This window comes from Pleurodeles waltl, chromosome 1_1, assembly GCF_031143425.1.
Source record: "Pleurodeles waltl isolate 20211129_DDA chromosome 1_1, aPleWal1.hap1.20221129, whole genome shotgun sequence".
In the NCBI taxonomy this organism is placed as follows: domain Eukaryota; kingdom Metazoa; phylum Chordata; class Amphibia; order Caudata; family Salamandridae; genus Pleurodeles; species Pleurodeles waltl.
This window is the reverse complement of record NC_090436.1, coordinates 954,304,263-954,325,583: the sequence shown is the minus strand read 5'-3', so window position 1 is coordinate 954,325,583 and position 21,321 is coordinate 954,304,263. Positions and strand designations below refer to the sequence as shown.

Sequence of the window (21,321 nt, the reverse complement as noted above, 5' to 3'; positions counted from 1 at the left end):
AAGCCCCCACTAAGCATGTTCATGCACAGTGGGGGTTGACTGCCTGCAGAAGATTGGGCACAGGACCTGGCCGTAGGTCATGCCCTGCTGCCATCCCCCAATATGAGCATCAGCTGCAGGCGGGCACAGGATGCTGTTGGGTGTAGTATATGAATAGGAAACCACTAAAAGCCATTAAAAAATTCAAAGGTTAAAGTGATGTTATGGTTCGCTTTGGTTATACCACTAAGGCTATATTCAAAAACAAATATTGAAAAGAGCACAGTGAAAGTAGAGTTATGGCTGTGAATGGAAAGTGAAAACCAATGAAATTCACAAGTAATGGTTAGGACTGCAATCCATAATTCACACAACAGACATACATAACTATACTTGTGAACCAAATACAATGCTCGTGACTTCACAATATTTGTACCAATACAGAAGATCACCTAAATGCACAGCATAATTAACATTACATACACTAACCAATAAATAAGACTGCATTCATAGTCGTCTCTTTTACAGTGTTAAGGGTAATATGATTTGTCATCTCATCTTTAGGATTAGATCTGTAACTTAGTCTATCACAGCAAATGTGAAGTTTTGAACTTTGCTCATGGTTAGACCTGCTTCCTGTTTCTTTACACACCAACAGAGAAGGTGAGAGATTGGTGATTGATATAAAAAGAGGAATGGGCAATTCATGCAGAGCAAGTTATTTCACTTCCTTTAAAATGTTAGGGACTGTGAGATTGGCGTTTAGTATATTAGATAAGAGAAGCCCTAATTTGGTCACTGATTTAATAGTCATTGCTTATTACATATTTTATCGAATCGTTAAATATTTTGTTCCTCATAATATAGGGCGGCACGATTTTTTTAAAGCTGAAGAACCGTTATTACTATTACAGCATGCTTTGTGACACGATAAGCTGAAAAAGAGGAAGTCTGTTATCTATAAATGAAAACCGTGAAAGCCAGCAACTAAACTGTCCATACACTGTACGCTCACACACTTATCGTTTGCATACCAGTGTCATTTCCTACATAGCAGGTTGCGTGCTCCTTTGTATTTTCATTGTAAACTTTATGGTTGATACCTCAGTGACAACATCTGAAAGATGACCTCCTCTTAGTAACCTAATGAACTTGTTCCTACTCTCACAGCTTTCATAGGCGCCTCGATGCATGAAGAACAGCGACACTCAGGGGGTGGGCGAGTTTGTCCAGTTTATTTTTGCTTGATTAATGTCCTTTCAGCGACAGTACTAAATAAGATGCCAATGAATCTGCTATCTAGTTCTATTACCTAATGTAGTACAAATAGTACCCTGTTAAAATTTTAGACTTTACAGTTTGCCGCATTAGCCTGCAGCCCTTTAAGATAACAGGAATCTCAACTTTCCTTAGACCTTCAGAAAGCCAGTATCCTAGATGGGTCCTTCAGAGGGTGATATTCACTATGCTTAGAGCTCTCCTTCTGGGAAACTCTATTTATCCACAGCCATTGTGCTTAAAGCAGCAGGGGCAATTGAGTTGCCCCTAACATCTCTGGAGCTCAAGTCCAACATTCTTACAGAAAACCTTCAGACACCTGCGGTTGACTGGGCCTCTTCTGCCTTTCAACAGAGCTCTACTAGAACTGGTGCTGGGTGCCTAGAAGAAATCGTTTTTTGAGCCAGGCAGTTTACAGGCAGATTTCTTAATAACACAAGCTTGTGCCTTCTGAGCCAGCATTTGTAATGGCCCATCCTTCTCCAGAGAGCTTGGTGGTTCAAGCATCTTCAGGAAAAATTATGTTTTGCCATTTTATTAATAAAGCTTTCAGTGTATCATTTTGCTCCAAGACACACTATTTAGTAAAACATGTATATATTGTTTTAAAAGAAAAAAACTAACATGAAATACAATGCTAAAATAAGAAGATCCAAAATACAGGCTGTCTGAAGCCATATTGCCAAAGACCAGCATATATTTTACATCATATTAGATGTTTGTTAAAAAATATTATCCGTCTAGTCTTTGTGCCCAGCAAGACAACTAGTAGGTCAGAATTTCCCTTCCATGAGTATGGTTGACAAGTATCCTGTTTTGCCCTGGGCCCATATGCTTTATAAATAAGACATACAGGCACATTGTTTGTGGTACTAGTAACTGACCACAAGCATGTGCACTCAGGCTCTTGTATTAGCAGGGTTGCCTGACCGGTGACACCTGTGTTGAATGGGTGTGGGTTGGGTGTAAGGTACAGCCCTCAGGGAGTTGCTGTGCAGCAAACAATAGAATGTGCCCAGCAGAGCACCGCATACCCAACAATATGTAGACTTCATCTTCCTTCTTGCTATGCTTGAATCTTTCCTTCCCTGTGAATGAAGGACCAACAGTTCCACAGAGCTTCCTATGTCCTCCAAGTTATTGAACAATCAAGGCTGCAATGTTACTTCTGGGTAGGCAAAATATGTAATTGAGCCTCTGATCCTCGGATGGTGAACCAGTGGCTCCCATAGATTATGGAATAGTAATTATTGCAGTCCCAAGAAGACCTTAAGAACACCGATTTTGTTTATTGAAAACATGCACATATGGATCTGAGTGAGAGCCTCCAACTAGTATTGTGTGCATAGGTTGTAATTCAAGTCTAAATTGACAGCCTTTTTCATCAATCTCACCACCTCCAAGTTCCCTCTCCAGTTGCTAGACACCTTACATTCTACCAGACCATAGATCCTAGAACACAGAACAATACAGATACCCAGTCTAAGAACAACAATCAACACATTAGATCAATTGTACCTTGCAGATGAATTTGTCACTCTCCCATTTTGTCATTCGGTTGTTAACATTGTTCTGTTCTTTTCATCCTCACAGATCCACAATTATGTGGGCCATGCAAAGGTTGTTGTCCAGCTGGTGACCAGTGGCAAAGATGTACATCTGCACGCCCACAGCCTGGTGGGTAAACACTGTGAAGATGGCATTTGCACGGTCACTGTGGGGCCGAAAGACATGATTGTGGGGTATGTATACGAGAACATGTGTCTGAGCAGGGTTGTTCATTAGGACGGCACAGCCATGGGTATCAGAAAACTCACATTGTTGAGGACAGGAGCACAATTAAAAATGTAATTGCTGAATAAGAGTAGGAGAAGGATAATTCCCACAAAAACGCAGTCTGCAGTATTGAATGAGCAGGGTAATTGAGTCTCAAGTTGTTAAGTGTTCTTTTTTTTTTTTTTTTAAAGAAAGAAATTGTGCAACACAGACCTCTGCATTCAGCTTGATATGTCATGAATGCTAATGAACTGCTGTAGAAAATAAGCGTTATACAATGACCCGATCCCATTTACTGTGAAAAGCATTGACAATGATGATTTTCATGGACTGCACCAGCCGCGGCCCATCCTTTAGGGTGGAGGGGCCACGCCCCTCCACCTTTTGTCCCTCAAGAAGAGTGTCTGTCAGGCTGACCGCTGCTCTTCATGTTCAGATTAGGCAGCCAGGAGCGAGACATGTGCGATTTGCTCAGACTCCTGGCTGCCTGAGCTGAACTTTGCTGGGCTGAAGAGGTCACAGCTCCTATGGATGTGACCTCCTCAGCTCAGCAAAGGTGCCTCAAGGCCCTTCCCCTCGATGACGATCGGAAGCGTCACCGATTGACTTCGACCTGGGAGCTTTAAGTTTAAGCCCTGAAGCGCCCAGGGCGAGTGTCAATCAGTGACACCTCGTCACAGAGTGGGGAGGGGTCAGAAGTCTCACTGACCCCATCCCACTCTGTGATGAAGTTGGGACTGCTGCCGTCCTGAGCTGAAGGTAAGTGTGTGTGTGTGTGTGTTTTTTTAATTAATGTTTGGTGAGTGAGTGTATGTTTGCATGTTCATGAGTGTTGTGAATGGATGTGTGTGTGTGCGTGTGTGAATGAATACGTTTGAGTGTGAGTGTGCTTCCTGCCTGCCCCCCTCCCTCCTAAAAGTACCAGCCACCGCTGGACTTGATCTTTGGCAATTCACAGGGGCCAGCAATAGGGTATATTTGTGCAGCAGCCATTAAGCCAAAACATTGCAATGACTCAAGTAGCAACTGAATGTCTGCAGAGATGTAACAACAAAACTATTGTTTTTTTTACGTTAATCTGCTTTTAGTCATGATAATGAATTTAGCATATTGCATCCAATGCTACATCCTGCTTCTCTTTCTTTATCCTCTATGTCTTCTTTAGTGACAGTCAGTTCATCTTAGACATGTCATTATTTTTTAAATTCAACATTATCGCTCAGAAGTCGAACACTCTGTCTCTTTGATTGTGCTGATATGATGTTGTTGAGGACAGGCAAGTCCTTATCGGCATTTGTAGCAGCAATAATCAGTTCAGTAGGCAGAGCCTCAGGTGTGTTAGACTTTACAAAGAATTTGACATATTCTTCAGCAGTGAGAAATATCTGCAGGGTTTTGATTCTTGCTTAGCATGTGCACAATTGTACAGTGGTACTCTTGTAGACACAATCCCCTCCTTTCAATGCAAGGGGGCATTGCAGTCTTCAGATTTCTGAAAACGGTGAGAAGCCCCTGGTGGTCTGTGAAGACAGTGAAATGCTTACCATGCAGAAACACATGAAAATGTTCACGTGCCCATACTACATCTAGACTTTCTTTTTGCAGCTGGGAATTGGAATGTTCTGAGCCAGACAGGCTCTATTCAGCTGCATGAACATATCTGCAGTGTGTGGACCAGGATGTCTTTCTCTCTCAATTGCTTCGTTGGCTTGACGCGTATCCATGCAAATGCACACTGCACCTCCACTGTTCTTGTTTGGCACTACCACTGTGGGCGACACATAAGGTGTGGAACCATTAGAGCGCTTGATAATGTTGGTTTTCAGTAAGTCTTCTAGTTCCTTTGTAACCACTTCTTGTAGATGAAATGCTATTCTGTCGTGTTGCTGTGCAACAGGCCAGATGTCTTCTTTAATGTGAAGTTGCACCTTCGTCGTTTTGAGATTTCTTAGGCCATGAAACAGTGACGGAACTGACTCACAATTTTTAGGTTGTAATTGATAGATATCATAGATATCAGTCCCACGTCAGCAACAGTTGTAAACCTAAGCAGGCATGCTCTACATGGAGTACCTTGAACATGGATTGGGGCCTGCACAATTGCCTTCTTATGCCACAAGGTCACAGTGAATAATCCTTGACTCCTCAACGGTTTGGAAGCAGCCCAGGTGATGCTTTGAGTTGCGGTACAGGTGACAAGCTGTTATGATGTTTGCCAATGGACCACTGTGGATTACAAAGGTTATGGGACAACCATTGACTTTTAATTTGATCTTGGGGCAATATCCATATGAGTTATTTTGTTTCCTCAACTCATTTGTTTTGTTGTTCGTTTGTCTACTTTGCAAGCGGCAAGGCCCACTTCTGCATGTTGCTCCATCTTATCTAGGATCTTTGCTCATTCACCCTCTTCACCGTTGCTCAATGGTGACATTGAGGAACCCTTGCAGGATGAATTTGATGATGATCAACTTTGTTTAGTTTCCATAGTTGCAGTTGATGTTGTCGTAGTTTGGACTCTGGGCAAGACTGCTGGTTCAAGGATGACAGTACTTATGTTGGTAGGAGACTATGCCTATCTTACAACAAGTTGGAACTGTAGTCCCAACCCTTCCATCTTACTAGCAGTACCTCACCAATAACCCGAACAGTTAAAGGTGATTTGTGGCAGCCTTTACGCATGGACTCAGAAGTATGACATCTCAGGGATTGTCGTGGTTAAATGGAGATTACTCCTTTCTCACAGATACATCATGTCTCAACCAAACACAGGTAATAACGAAGATGCGGTAATGTTTCAATAGTTTTTATTTAATACAATCTGAAATCTGTGGTACATCACATGGGCTGCAATGATTAGGATAATGAACAGTGCAAGAGCTAAAATTGTAAAAACGAAAGTCATGATTATGAAGGCCCCTACCATCTTGCGATAGCATGGAAAGACATAAAGTGTAAAATATGTTCTAGTACCCTATCATAATAGGCCTGACCTTCTACCTAGAGGAGAGCTGGGTATGTTAAACCTAATCTGCCAACGCCATGTCCCTGGAAGGAGCCCCCAACCCTTGTTACCTTGGAACGAGGTCTTGTGCTCAGAAGTAACACGAAGTCCAGGTCAATGTCAAGGTGACAGGCAGCATCAATAGCAGCGATGGTACCTGGTTGGAATCCCTCTGATTATCTGTCTAAAGTGTGATGTATTTATACAGATCTACTTGGACCCCTGACGTAGGTTGTTCCCAAACAATAGATAACACAGCATGCTTGGGACGGTAATTTCTAATGTGAACACCTACAGTTTGTTTGTCTTTGTCGCATGAGTTGACGCCTTAGCGCGGTGGCACTGATAACATAAAGCTAAACAAAATGTCCTAACCATAAACAAGGCAGCCATCTTAGGAGAATTAATTAAATAAATGGGCTAAGACAGAGCAAGCTAAGTAGGTTAAAAGTCACTAGGTGATGGGGGCACGAATCTGCAAGCCAAAGGCTAAACTAACTCCTGTTATCCCATTAAAACAAACTAGGATTCACTACAATGATGCTGTTTGTCTTTGTGGGTGTGGCGAGAATGCTCCTGGTACCTTCTGGCATCCATTTTCTAATCTCACCATGACGGAATTGGTTTCTCTTTTTCTTTGCAAACTGTTATGAAGTGATTCTCCTTTCCGTACCCTTTGCACGTTTGTCCGATGGCTGGACATTTATTTTCATGTGGAAATGAAAATCCACATCAGAAACACACTCTTTCTTTAAAGATGATGACTTGGTGGGATATGCTCGGTGCTTGTGTTCACTCTTCATAACCAATGGCAAATTACCTTTTGTTGTTCTCGCTTCCAAGTTGATGGCTTGTTCCTCGGCTGTTGCAGCCAGCAGTACGTTTTCTAGACTGAGTGTCTCTTACAACATGCGTCTTCTGAATGAGCCTGACCAACATCCAACAATGACTGAGGCGCATGGCTTCTTCATCGTTACATTTACTACATTTGTAAAGCTTGATGAGCACATTAAGTCTCTCAGCAAAGTTATCCATCATCTCACCAACTTGTCTCACTTGATTATAAGTGTACCTTTCATAGTCGGCATTCAGCATTGGATTGAACTTGGCTCCTAATGCTTCTTTGATCTGACAGTACGACATTGTCTAAGTCTGCGAGAGTTTCTTTATCACTTCTTTTATTCCTTTTGCTTCTTTCTTTAAGTATTTAATGATTTTCTCACCATTTACTTCTTCCGAAGCATCTTTGAAATCATCAAAAGTCTTGATCAATGTGGCCCATATAGCACCAATTGTCTGCTTTTTGGCAGTATTGAATGGTGGGGGAGGTTTAAAAAATGCAGCAGCACTGTACCCCATGTCTCTTGCTGCAGCTACGGGGAGCCTTTGATATCTTGAAGACCTTTTGAGTTGCATTGAATGCCACCAGCTGCCGACTTCCCCTGTCTTCAGCAGCTTCTCTGGGGACCAACATCCTTGTGAGCATAACCCCGGTGTTCGCTCTCAAGTCACCTGACCACAATTTGTGGTCATATGGCCGGTGAGTAAATTTCACTACTCGTACCTGGTTGTTGCTATTTTCTAGTGTTATATCTGGTAGTCACTGCTTTTAGTTTTCTCTTTGTATGAATGATGACTCGGTGTTGTGGCACAGCACTATATTCTTTTAGCCTGGCCGGCAAGTCTTGAGTGGCTCTTCCATCGCTGATCCCTTGTTAAACCTTCAGATTCTCCAATAGGCCTTGTACCGGCTGGAGTGGAGCTTGCACTCCACATACACTTACTGCAGGCTTCTTCGCTCAGGCTTGGGAGCACATCTCACACATAAACAGTTTGCTGTTACCTTTCAAACTCTCGGGGAGAGCAGCTCTGTTTCTTCGGGGCTTGTATCTCATCCTTGTCACCAGTTGTCACGTCCTCGCTAGCCCAGGAGAATGCACAAGAACACACCACGCACGGAGCTCATAGTTAATGGCTTTATCTCGTCAGTGTACAGCATTCAACTGACTTCTCAATGTATCATAACTGTTAAAGATCACACCTGAACACCTCCCAGATTGACTATGTAATCCCTTCATTAAGTCCTCCAGAGGGTCCTAATGCTCACAGTCCTAGGACACTACACTTACAAGAATTAAACATCTTGTTGTGCTGGGACAGAGCATTACTGCCAACTACGTACACTGCTATTTAGTTACTTGTTGTTGAATTAGGTTGTCCAAATTTTATTCTCAACGTCCCCTTGATTGCATTGTGTGATCCTGTGCAGCAGTTCATATTAGTTCATATTCCAGAACATCTAAAAGAACGCAGAAGCAAGTTACCCCCATCCCCGCATAAAGGCAAACAAACTTGTCCAAATGACGTGTTATGTGTACATTATTATGACTGGATGCAAGTTTTATATGGAAGCAACGTGTTCAAGTACAGATTTTTTCACATGTTTTGTGAGCTCCAAAATTGCAAATGTGAAAATAGTTGTGAATAACCAATATATGTGGCTGTCTGAATCCATTTAATGTCCCTGTTCCTGCTGTGCAAAGTGCCAAACTAAGTTAGGTTGATCAGAGGTCAGCGTTTCCCACCATTCGACAAAAGGGCGCACAACACCTTTTCCTCAAAGCTCTGTTTTGTATAACTCGTAGTAACTCCCTGCTGATATCTTCCCCAGTTACCCCAGCTTCAGCACATCATACAGCAGTCACGTGGACAGTGAAGATGACCTCTCACCAATAGAAATAACAGCTTTGTTTTTTACGAGTGTCATCAGAATGTGTGGGGCCTGAAGCTGTAAATAGAACTCTGAACCTGTAATTCGGGGAAGATATTGAACAGAATAGGGTTAGATTGGTCTAAAGTTGTTACTGCACAAAGCAACAGGGTTGTGTAAAAAAAGCTATAAGCAGGGGGAATTTTGTGTGCACCCAAAAAACTCCTGCCTGTGTTTTCACAAGTGACGGAGAATGCCAGTGATCATTAGCAGGAAATAAAAACAAACAGGAAAGATTTCAAATGAAGAAAGAAAATATTAAGAAGCAAAAAAAGAGAACATGTAAAAACTTAAAAAATAAGGTATCATACATAGATCGTTGAAAAACAAGAGATAAGAATAAAAGCAAAAAGCCAAATTAAAAATGAAAGCACCCATCAAATATCCTAGGAAGTAAGGGGCTGCAGAATAGTATCAAATTAAAGCTCACAAAGCACTTCTCCTGTTCCTTTTTAGATTCTGACTGATGCCATGGTGTCACTTCCTGGAAAATTACCTTATTACATTTTATGAGTGTAATTTCCAAATAAGAAACTTTAAATGGTTCATGTTTGGTGTCTCCGAAATCCTAATTTAAAATCTTACCTTATGGTGAAGTCAGAATTTAAATTACAATTCTGAGAATGTCACTTTTAGAAATTTGGTATTGGCAAGGACTGCCACTCTACTGTACTGCTGCTCAAAAGGACCTGCTGTTCTGATCTGCTGCCCTTTTGCCTGGGGAAGAAGAACAGGACCTGAAATGTTATTGTGAACCCAGGACCCCAGAGTGACTCAAAGGGCTAGTTTGCTGACCTCCTAATCTGAACCTCAGGGACATAAAAGTCTCCCCAACCAGCTATTGGGCCCAGCTGCAATGGGTTCCTAATGCCCAAGTGGTGCCTCTCAGGTCCTGAACTCTTGTTGTGGCTCATGGGCTCCTAAAATCAAGCTTTTGTACTCTTCACAACTGTGAATGAGCCTGTTCACACAGCGACCACTCCGCTCGCACCAAACTTCAATGCGAAGCGCTGCCAGCCCATCTCTTTGCACAGCAGCATCGAGAGCCCAAGGGGGACAGCCAACCCAAAGCTCCAGCCCACCTGTCCACAACGCCCGGTCTGCTCTTTGTGCACTCCACCGTTGACTTTCTCCTTGCTCCCTACAATACAAAACTTGAGAAGATAAAACTTCAGCAGGACCAGTCTGGGACTGTATCCAACCAGCACTCCATCGCTATCAGCTTGAACTTTTGACTGAGCCATTCCAGTTTGACCAGATAGCCGCAGTTGGCACTTTCTGCTTCTAGGTGTAATTTTACAGTTTATTATTTTAAAATTATTTTAACATTCATACCTGGTTCTACTGATTGGATTTTTGTTGCTTTAGTCTTGTTTTATTTATTACACTTTGCTCCACTTTTCAAACCTTTTTGTATAGTGTTTTCACAGTTTTACTGTTCGAAGTGCTGCACAAATACTTTACCCATTGCCTGTAAGTTCAGACTGAGTGCTCTGTGCCAACATGTCAAGGTGTGAGCGCAGGGTAATTTGGGGTTTGTTTTTGCCTTACCCTTACAAGGATTGTGATTGTTGCTTGCCCAGGGCTCACATCCTATTCAACCAAAACCTAATCTCTCACAGCAGTATATTTATCTAATGATACAAACACGCTGAGTTAGTGTGCACGTTCAATCAGTGTGGTAATTTGTTCAGATGTTGCCAAGTATAGACTCACTTGATGCTATGAATGGTAAGGATTTTAACAAACACATAAGTACCTGGAGGCTTTCGGCAAGATCGAAACCTCCAGTAGAGGCTGTTGTCTGGCGTTCACCTGTCATAAGTAGAAGAACTAGGTAGAAGTTCCAACAGTAGTTCTTCACCCAGGCTGTGCAACCAGCCCTGGTGGACAGTTCTAAGTGCGCATGTCGCTTTTGCTGGCCTAAGGCGGCCGGGCAAACCAGCATGCGCACTTAGGGGTATATTTATACTTGTTTTACACCAAATCTGCGTCATTTTCTTACGCAAATTTGGTGCAAAACTAACTCCATATTTATACTTTGGTGCTAGACCTGTCTAGCGCCAAATTTATTGAGTTAAAGACATTTTTGGGATGTGGAAACCTACTTTGCGTCAGTGAGATGCAAAGTAGGCGTTCCCGTGCAAAAAATTACACTAAGGCCCTGGCGCCTTATTTATACTCCCGTGCAAAAATCACGCATGGGGGAGGAGGGGTAAAAGAATGGTGCAAAGCTTGCTTTGCAGCATTTTTTAACGCCTGGGTCAGGGCAGGTGTTAGGGGACCTGTGGACCTATTTGCATGGTGGAACACCATGGAATAAGCACACAGGTGCCCTGCTCAGGCCCCAGGGACACCCCCTCCCCCACACCAGAGGAACAGCGGAGGATGGGGGACCCCATCCCAGGTAAGTATTTTTTTTTTTTTTAAGTGCCATTGGTGGCCCTGAAATGGGCCCTCCTACATGGCACTGGGTGCAATGGCCATGCCCAGGGGTCCCTGGTCCCCTGTGCTGGCCATTGGGGTGGTGGGCATGACTCCTGTCTTTTCTAAGACAAGAGTTGTGTGGTATGGATGGTTTTGCATCAGAAAATGACTGTAGGCAGGTTAGAGTAATTTTTATTTACTCTAACCCTGCCTAACATCATTTTTTGGTGCAAAACTCCCTTCTTCCATACATCCAGCCCCATCCGACTAAAGTCATTTTTTTTTATGCTAGCCTACCCTTTGCACTGGCTTGCACCATTCCATAAATATGGTGCCCGGCTGGTGCACAGAAATGGTGCAAGCTGGTGCTAAACATTTTGGTGCAAAACTGCGTTACTGAAGTTTTGCACCAAAAAGTATAAATCAGGGCCTTAGAGTGCACACTACTCCTCCTTCCCCTGCGGATGAGGAAGGCCTCATCCTGCCCTACGAGGAGGAAGCAAAAAATAAAGTGATAATACCATAGTTGTATTATCATTTTATTTTTCTGCTGTGTTTCAGCAGCGGGCGACGCTCCTCCGCCATAGCGGAGGGGGCGCACCTGCAAACAGTGAGTACAGTTGTGCAGGGTATAGGGACTGTAGGGGATGGTGTAGATTTGTTGATGAAAGGTCTTGAGTGCCATTAATGTCAAAATCACTGCAAGACACTGGGTAGGAAAAAAAGTATATCAGTTACCTTAGATGAGATTTCTGCTCTGATTCCCTTGCTTTGTTGAAAGAAAGACCCATAGAAAGACTCTACTAGTTTTATAGTGGTTTCTACTTAATTTGTGAATGCAAAGGAATTAAACAAGTATTCTGTTGTTTTAAATAGCCACTGCGAGGAAATCTCAGCATTTAAGATTTGAGATGTGAAGAACTGTTTCTTATCTATTGTAATGATAAGGTTATATTTCCATATCTGTTCTCTAAACCAATTTCTTGCTTCTTTTAGATATTTTACCACTCATTAAACTTCGAGTTTACTGAGTATATCTTTTTACATTTTGTAAGTCTGAAGTAACCAGCTGCAATTAAGATATTTCCATTTTAAAAGTTTGGTTTCCTGAAATAAACATGTCCAATAACTGAACAACCGCTTTATTAAAATACTTCTTCCACTTTATTGGTTGCTAGCTCATTGGGTGTTCATCATACTAAACCTTCATGCTGTGTGTGCATGCTTGCTTCTCTCAGCAGCAAACACAGTGAAGTCTCATTATTGGGGGCTGTGTATTTGGGACCCCGTGTGCCTTTCACTCTCCAGCTTTCCTTGTTGATCCATCATATGCTTCTTATCAGAACCAGACAATGGAGAGCAGCTTTGGGTGGCCTTGCCATGTAGAGTCTGTTGCCTGGGGGTAAGACAAAAGACAGGAACTGGAGCTCACATTGCAGTACAATATGTCTTTAAAGACTCTTTGTTTCTTTTTGTACTTATCGCTGTAGCATTTTCTCTTAAAAGTAAGAAGAAAATTTGAAACAAGAACAATGTTATTGATAGGACTTGGGGCTCTTCTATACACAAATACAATTATAGTGAAACCAAGTAGTTTCTCCATTCCATACTTGTTTTACCAGAAATAGTGCATCTTTCCACACCAAATTCTGGAGTTCTTATTACCATGAACTCTAACTCAAGTTCATATCTAATTCATGTTAAACTGGAATTCTGATTTGCAGATGAAGTTAGATATTGAGGATGCAATGGCTAAAGTAAGGTTTTTCATCTATTGTTTCCTATTGTATGCTGATAGACCTGTATTTCTTGGCATCGTTTCCCCCCTAACCTTTTGCCTTCTCATCTCCTTTTCTTCTGACTTTGTTTTTGCTGGTTTTAGAACCAGTGCTAAAGTGCTTGTACCCAGGGCCTGTAAATTAAAATGTTAACTAGTGGGCCTGCAGCACTGATTGTGCCAGCCACTTAAGTAGCCCTTTCAACACATCTCAGGCCTGCCATTGTAGAGCCTGTATGTGCTACACTGCCAAATCGGCCTGGTGAAATAACCCTGTTGGCAGTCCCATACCTTCTCTTCTTTTACATATATGTTACCTCTAGGGGAGGCCCCGGACAGCTCAGATGCCAGAGTACAGCATATTTAAAAGGTTGGGCATATTCTTTTTAGTTTTACGTGTCCTGGTAGTGAAACACCCTCAATTGTTTTCAGTACTGCAAGGCCTGCCTCTCCCATAGGCTAACATTGGAGTTACCTTATTACATCTAATAAGTGATCATTTCCAAATGGGAGCAGGTTACCAGTTCATGTTTGGTGTCTTTGGCATTGCAATGAAAAATCCCCTCTCATGGTGAAGTTAGATTTTAAATACCAATTTGGAAAACAGCAGTTTTAGAAAGATGGCATTTCCCTAACTTAGCCATTTAGTTCCTGCAGCCTGTCATGTGACTTGGCATACCTGACTGTTCGGCTTTTTGTATTCCTCTAGATAGCTACACACAATAGAGAACTTTGGTATGCCTGCATGGGCCATCATTGGCAGGATGGGAGAGAGGAGAGATGTCTGCTGCCCTCTTCCCTTTATAAGGAGGACTGGACATGCATTTGTTGAACCCAGGACCCCAGAGTGACTTCAAGAGCTAGTTGGCTGGCCTCATGACTAGAACCTCAGGGACAGAAGTCTCCAACAACCTTGAACCCAGCACCTGGACTCTGACATCTATGAGCCCTACCGTGCCAAGTTGTGCCACTCCAGTTCTGGCCCCTTAGAAGTGTGCCTGGTGGTGCTCTGCCAGCCCATCGGTGGATCAAGCAGGACCAATGCATCTTCTCTGCTGCAGGGCTCAACCTCAGACACAACTTGCAGGTTGCCTCTGCTGTGAGGTATCTCCCAACATAAGGATTCCATATCAACCTTGCTGCCCACATTGGAACCGAATCTGTGGATCACCTCACCAATGTAGGCCCTCGCATCACTTATCTCACATTGACGGCAGCCTCGATGATGACGCAGGTTCTCACATCGCAGCCTTGCCGCTCTTTGGAACTAACGCATCGTCAACTCCGGACTTCACATCCCAAGTCCTTTATCGACAGGATCTTCTTCTACCATACAGTAATTTTGTGTTACACTGAAAATCCCTGATAAATAATCAGATATCTGTTTGAGTTTTTAATTCTCCTTTGTTTTTTTTTCAAATTCATCCTTACTCTACCTGACTGTTAGTGTCTGTCATTTCACCTGCCAAAATGGAATTTAGGCTTCCAAATCTGTAGTGGCTGAGCGTAAGGAGTTTTGCAAGGAGAGGGGGCTGCCTGATAAAAGGAGCACCAAAAATGCAGAGCTCCAAAAGGCTTTGAGGTTATGGGCGGAAGTCCATCCTTTGGCAGTCACAACAGAGGGTGAGGAGGAGAATGTGGAGGAGCCAGAGAAGGGCACTAGTCCTGAGATGCAGCAGTCAGCTGAGTGGGGTGACTTGACCCCCCGAGTTGAATCTACCTGCCAAAGCAGAGAGCAGTGTCTCTTCTTGAGGTCTGTCCCCAGAGGAGCTGGCAGAAAGGAAGTTGGAAAGGGAGTTTAGGCTACAGTTAAATGCAGAGGAGAGAAAAATGGGCACTGCCCAAGTTTCACCTTGGCCAAAAAGTGTGGGTGATTAAGCCTGTGGAGCCCATCGCCCTCCAAGACCATTGGTCTTGACCCTTTGAGGTGAAAGAGCGCAGGAGTGAGGTCATCCACCTGCAGTACCTCAAGACTCTCAGGAACCCTTTTAGGGTTTTGCATGTCCGTTGCCTCAAACCCCAGTTGGAGAGGTCTGAGGTAACCATGCTCCTGGTCTCGCATGATGGGGTAGAGCAGGAGAGTGAAACACTTTCTGACCTACTTTCTTCCAAGGAGCAGGGTGGGTCAGTGGAGGGTGTATCACTGTCTCTTATCCTGACCTTATAGCAACAGAGGGACTGCAACCAGTTGCTGGGGCAGTTTGCCTCTCTCTTCTCCCTTACCCCAGTACTCGCTACATGGTGCATCCATGATAATGATACTCTGGAATGCCTGTGAGGAGTACAATCTACAGGCTATCTGATAAGGTGAGAGCCAGCATAAAGGAAGAACCCTCCAAAATGTTGGAGCCAGGGGTCATTGAGCCCTCAGACAGTCCTTGGTCCAGCCCCATGATCATGGTCCCCAAGGCTGCCCCTCCAGGTACCAACTTAGAACTTAAGTTCTGTGTGGATTATCGCAGGCTTCATGCCGTCACCAAGACTGGTGCACACCTCCTCACCTGAGCTGATTCGCTCATAGATTGGTTGGGGGTACTACGTTCCTCAGCATGTTTGACATAATGTCTAGGTACTGGCAGAGTGCCTTGACCCAGCGGGCCAAAGAGAGGTCCATGTTCTCTACCCCAGAAGGACACTTCTGTTTATGGGTATTGCCCTTCAGGTTGAAGAACACCCCTGCCATCTTCCAGAGGTTGGTTAACCAGGTCCTGGCTGGGTTGGATAAATTCAGTGCCACCTACTTAGATGACATTGTGGTCTTTGGTTCCAGGGCAGAGGAACATTTGAACTACCTCAGGGATGTGTTTCAAGATCTGCAAAGGGCGGGCCTGTATATCAAGTCCAGTAAGTGCCAGATAGGACAGAAGTTCAGTGGTCTACCTGGGACACCAAGTGGGAGGAGGCAAGTACTTCCAGTGCAAGATTGAAACCATTCTGGCTTGGGAAGTCCCCAAAACTCAGACTGAGGTGAGAATTTTCCTAGGCCCCACTGGGTACTACAGGAGATTCGACATGGAGTATAGCACCATTGTTGTTTCCTTGACAGAGCTGACTTCTACAAAGCAGCCCAGAAAGGTCATCTGGACAGAGGCATGCCAGAACACTTTTGTCACTCTGAAGGTCCCCATTTGCACAGCATCTGTGTTCAAGGCCCCTGATTTCTCCAGAGAATTAATTGTGTGGAAAGATGCCTCAAAGCATGGCATTGGGGCTGTGCTCTCACAGCTAAAGGAAGACGGCCTGGATCAACCTACAGCCTTCATCAGTAGGTGGTTACTTCTTAGGGAACAGAGATGGAGTACAATAGAAAAGGAAGCCTTTGCAATGGTCTTGGCACTGAAGAAGTTGAGACTATACCTGCTTGGTGCTCATTTCTGGGTTCTAACAGGCCACCGATCCCTAAGATGGCTAATGCAGATGAGAGATGCCTATCCCAAACCGTGGAGGTGGTCCATCATCCTACAGGGAATAGACTATGGGGGTAATTTTGACCCCGGCGGGCGGCGGTCGCCGCCCGCCTGGAGGGAACCGCCATATGGCCGCTCTGCGGTCGAAAGACCGCGGAGGCCATTCTGGCTTTCCCGCTGGGCTGGCGGGCGACCGCCAGAAGGCCGCCCGCCAGCCCAGCGGGAAACCCCTCCCCACGAGGAAGCCGGCTCCGAATGGAGCCGGCGGAGTGGGCATGTGCGACGGGTGCAGTTTGCACCCGTCGCGTATTTCAGTGTCTGCTAGGCAGACACTGAAATACACAGTGGGGCCCTCTTACGGGGGCCCCTGCCGTGCCCATGCCATTGGCATGGGCACGGCAGGGGCCCCCAGGGGCCCCACGGCACCCCCTACCGCCATCCTGTTCCTGGCAGGCGAACCGCCAGGAACAGGATGGCGGTAGGGGGTGTCAGAATCCCCCATGGCGGCGCAGCAAGCTGCGCCGCCATGGGGGATTCCAAGGGCAGCGGTAAACAGGCGGGAGACCGCCGGTTTACTCTTTCTGCCCGCGGCAGAACCGCCGCGGTCAGAATGCCCTTTGGAGCACCACCGGTCTGTCGGCGGTGCTCCCGTGGCCGGTGACCCTGGCGGTCACCGGCCGCCAGGGTCTGAATCAGGCCCTATATGTTGGAACATCGTCCTGGAACAGACCATACTAATGCCGATGGTCTTTTCAGGCTTTTTCGCTTTAGTGATAGGAACATCCAGAGGGTTGGATAGTTATCCATATTTTCAGCTGGGGGGAGGGCATGTTAAACCTGATATCCTTGGCGTGGTTTTCCCCTTAACTTTTAGTCTTACCGCCTCCTGTTTTTCTGAGTTCATTTTTGCTGTCTTTAAGACTTTGCACACGTTACCACTGCTAACCAGTGCTAAAATGCTTGTGTTCTCTCCCTAAAACATGGAAGAATTGGCTTCTACCCAATTGGCACATTTATTTACTTGTAAACCCTCAGTAAAGTGTCACTACATGTACCCAGGATCTGTAAATTAAATATTACTATTGGGCTTGCAGCACGGATTGTGCCACCCACTTAAGTAGCCATTTCAACATATCTCAGGCCTGTCTTTGCGAAGTTTGTGAAGTTTGTGTGAAGTTTTAAACTGCTATTTCGACCTGACAAAATAAACATTTTGCCAGGCATAAAATCCTCCTTTTTAAAACATATAAGTAACCCCTAGAATAGTCCATGGAAAGCTCAGAGAGCCGGATGCAGTGCATTTAAAAAGTTGGACATGTACTTTTTAATTTTACATGTCCTGGTAGTGAAAAACCCTTCAATTTGATTTTCACTACTGCAAGGACTACCTCTCCTGCAGGCTATCATTGGAGTTACTTTAGTACATCTAATAAGTGATCCTTTCCAAATGGGAACAGGTAATCAGTCCATGTTTGGTGTCATTGGAATCGTAATGAAAAATCCTCTCTCATGATGAAGTCTGATTTTAAATTACAATTTTGAAAATGGCAGTTTTAGAAAGTTGGCATTTTGCTGCCTTAGCTATTTAGTGCCTGCAGCCTGTCTCAGCATCACATGACTGGGTGTAGCTGACAGTTGAGCTTTGTGTATTCCTCCTAGGCAGCCACACACAATAGAGAGCTTTTGTGTGCCTGGATGGGCCATCACTGACAAGATGGGACGGTGGAGCTCGGCACAGCCCTACTTATAAGTCCGTAGGCTGTATCCTGCCTCCATACAAAGGGCTTCATGCCCCAGTAGTTAATCTGGTGCCAGGACAGGGAAGGCGAGAAGCCTGGGGACTTCAAAGAGAAACCACTAGAAGCTTTTCCCACTTCTGAGAAAGGCACAGGTATAAATATTGGACCCCAGACACGCACTCTTCAGTACACTTTGGGATCTGTGGATATTCTGCCAGGAAGAAGGACTGCTGTGCTATTGAAAGGAATGCCACTTTGCTGTATTGCTGCTCTGAAGAACTGCTGCCCCGCTGTGCTGACCTGCTGCCATGACGCCTGGATGAGAAGGACTGAACCTGTATCTGGTGAACCCAGGATCCCGGAGTGACTTTGTCGACTAGTTGGCTGGCCTCTTGACTACAGCTTCAGGGACAGAAGGCTCCAACAACCTTGAACCCAGCAGCTGGACTATGTCATCTGCAAGTCTTACCATGCCAGGTGGTGCCACCCCAGTCCTGGACCCTTAGAAGTGGACCTAGAGGTACTCTGCCAGTCATCCATTGATCCAGTAGATCTGATGCAGTGCCTCTGCTGCAAGGTTTCTCCCAATACCAGGACACCGCATTGACCTTGCGGCCCCCATTGGACCCGCTGATGTGCAAAGTTTCACCAATGCCGGCCCTCACATTGCAAATCTGACATTGATGACAGCTTTGATGACAATTTTGGCTCTTTCATCACTGCCTCACAGCTCTTCTGAACTGATGCTTCGCCCCAAGTGCGCGACTCATTCTCAACGCCAGACTTATTGGGAAGCCCTTGTGGACGGGATCCTCAGTTATGACGCAGAATCAGCACATAGCCTTGCTCAATGCATCCTCCATGTGGGAACTCGCGACACTGTGCAACCAGGATTTAAGGTACTCTTTTCAGTGGGCCTAACTGAGTCCCTGTAGCAGGCCAGCGCTTCACTGTGGTCCACCTGAACTTGTGACCGTGTCTTGGTCCGCCGTGACCAGATATCCACAGTTGGCGTTTTCTGCTCTTTGGCAGTGGTTTCTCTAACATCTTTAAAATTCCATATCTCAGGTTCTACTGATTGGATTTTTGTTATTTTGGTCATTTTATAAATTAAAATGTACTCGTTCTTATAAATTGGTGTGGATTTTGTCTTGTGTTCTCACTTTATTACAATTTGAAGTCCTAATTAAATACTTTACACATTGCCTCTAAGTTAAGCCTGACTGCTCTGTGCAAAGTTACCAGAGGGCTGAATGGGTTAATTTGGAGTTTGCTTGTGCCTCATCCTGACAAGAATTGTGGTTGCTTCTTGAGTAGGGATTGACCCCCTCAACCAGTAACCCAAATTCTTAAATATACATTAATGCACACACAAGAAAAGCTTGCTCTGCTAGCTTTAAAAGAAAACTGTGGTATTGATCTAGTTTGCAAGATTATACCCTGCAGTGATTTTCCTGATTTTAAGAAGTGGGAATTCACCATTTAAAAAAAAGTATAGGTAGATGGGAGGGAACACCACCTGATGATTGTATTTGCCCACTTTCCTTCAGTGGTATGCAAGACATAAACAATGTTTTAATTGTTTGTCGTATGCTCCATACAGACCATATTTCGTAAGACCATGTTTCTTCTTAACAAAGTGAGCCCTGCAGAACAAGCATCAGACTTTGTTATGGATGCAACCACCGCTTCTGGTTATCACTTTTTTGGTTATCACTTGTTCAATGATTTTTAACATTCATTTTCTTTTACCTTCTTTTTTAGTGTATCTATGTTTATGGTGCTATTTGTTGACAGTCAGTGGTGGACTTGAGCAAATTAACAAAGTTGATATTTAGAAGAACATGCTTTAAATGGTTGTCTTACATGACAATATCAGTTTCAAACTAATTTCCTCCTGGAATCCCAGCATTGAACATCTGAGCTATTTGCCTCCTCCATTGCTGCTCACCCACATCTTTGTCGACATTCAATTTCGTTTCATTTGTCTGCCTAGTCCGACACACACCCAGTAGTTTTGTCAAGGGGACGCAAAATCACTGGCCATGAACAGTTAACACATCTGTTCCCATAGCACCGACTTTGAATCATCCTTGAACTGTGAACAGCAGCTACTGTTAATCAGTTCTTGAACTGTACTTAAATGATTCTATAATCTGTGGCCAGCTAAGGAGTCTTCCTTCTCTTTCAGTGCCTTAGAAGGTTAACTGCTTGTTTGGTCACTGGCATCTAGACAGGCTTTTACTCATGTCTCTCACTGCACCCTGGGCTGTCCGGCCCATGATCAGCCTTGCTCTGACTACACACAATGACAAGAATCTCACTGGTAGACAGCAGCTTTTTGAATGTCTCTCAAAGTCGGTGAGCCTTTGCTGGCCAATCGCCTCATTTTCTTTTATTAGCAATGCTCAATCTTTGTCATAGTGGTCCACGCGTCATTTTGCACATTCAGAATTAATAATGAACTTTTTTGGGACCAGCTGGTGAAAAATTCTCAAGACCTACTCATTGTGTCAGTGGTGGTTAATACAGCTGTTAGTTTATCCTGTCTCGATGCAAATGTTACATAACGTAGTGCCCAGATTACTAGGGATTCCTACGGCAATGTTATCTTTTAGAACTTAATAATAAAGATGTTAATGTAATTTAGTTTTTTCATAACTGTATGTTTAAAAATATAACTTCAAGCAGTAAATCTGCATGAAAATAAATTGAAACATTAATCTAGTGTCTCTCGCCTTTTTGTTTCGAATAAACAAAGGCTGTAACACTTTAAAATCGTTTTTATTAGACAGTTGTTAAATGTGTGCTACAAGTTGATGAGAGGTAGCTAGGCATATGCTCAGAAGCAATGTTGTTTTAGCTAAAGCTGCAATTACAATTCTAGGTTATCCATGGTGGGTATATTTATTTTAATTTAGTCGTTTGAGCAGAGTGAATAAGTGTCAGGTTATATCTTTCCCCTCGACAAATTATTGACTTCCATTTTTATCTCCTTTCTAGGATAGCAACATTTAGACTTAAAAAAAATCAGTTGCTGGAATTCTAGACTTAGGAGTTTTATGCTTTCCTCTATGAAAACGGAAGGATGATGTTACCAAAAAGTAGAGTGATGGCAGAAGTGGGAAATTCACATGTGGAAGAGATTATCTGTACTTCGGACC

General features: G+C 44.0%; 1 protein-coding gene across 2 annotated transcripts in view; it reads left to right on the top strand.

Annotated features, from left to right (window-relative positions):
- Positions 1–21,321, top strand: part of NFKB1 (nuclear factor kappa B subunit 1) — a 360,666-nt gene that overhangs the window by 195,983 nt on the left and 143,362 nt on the right. For both annotated transcript variants that reach the window (XM_069230208.1, XM_069230209.1), the window contains exon 6: positions 2,851–2,999. In XM_069230208.1, the coding sequence (XP_069086309.1) occupies positions 2,851–2,999 (149 nt within the window). The remainder of the gene's footprint in view (positions 1–2,850; positions 3,000–21,321) is intronic.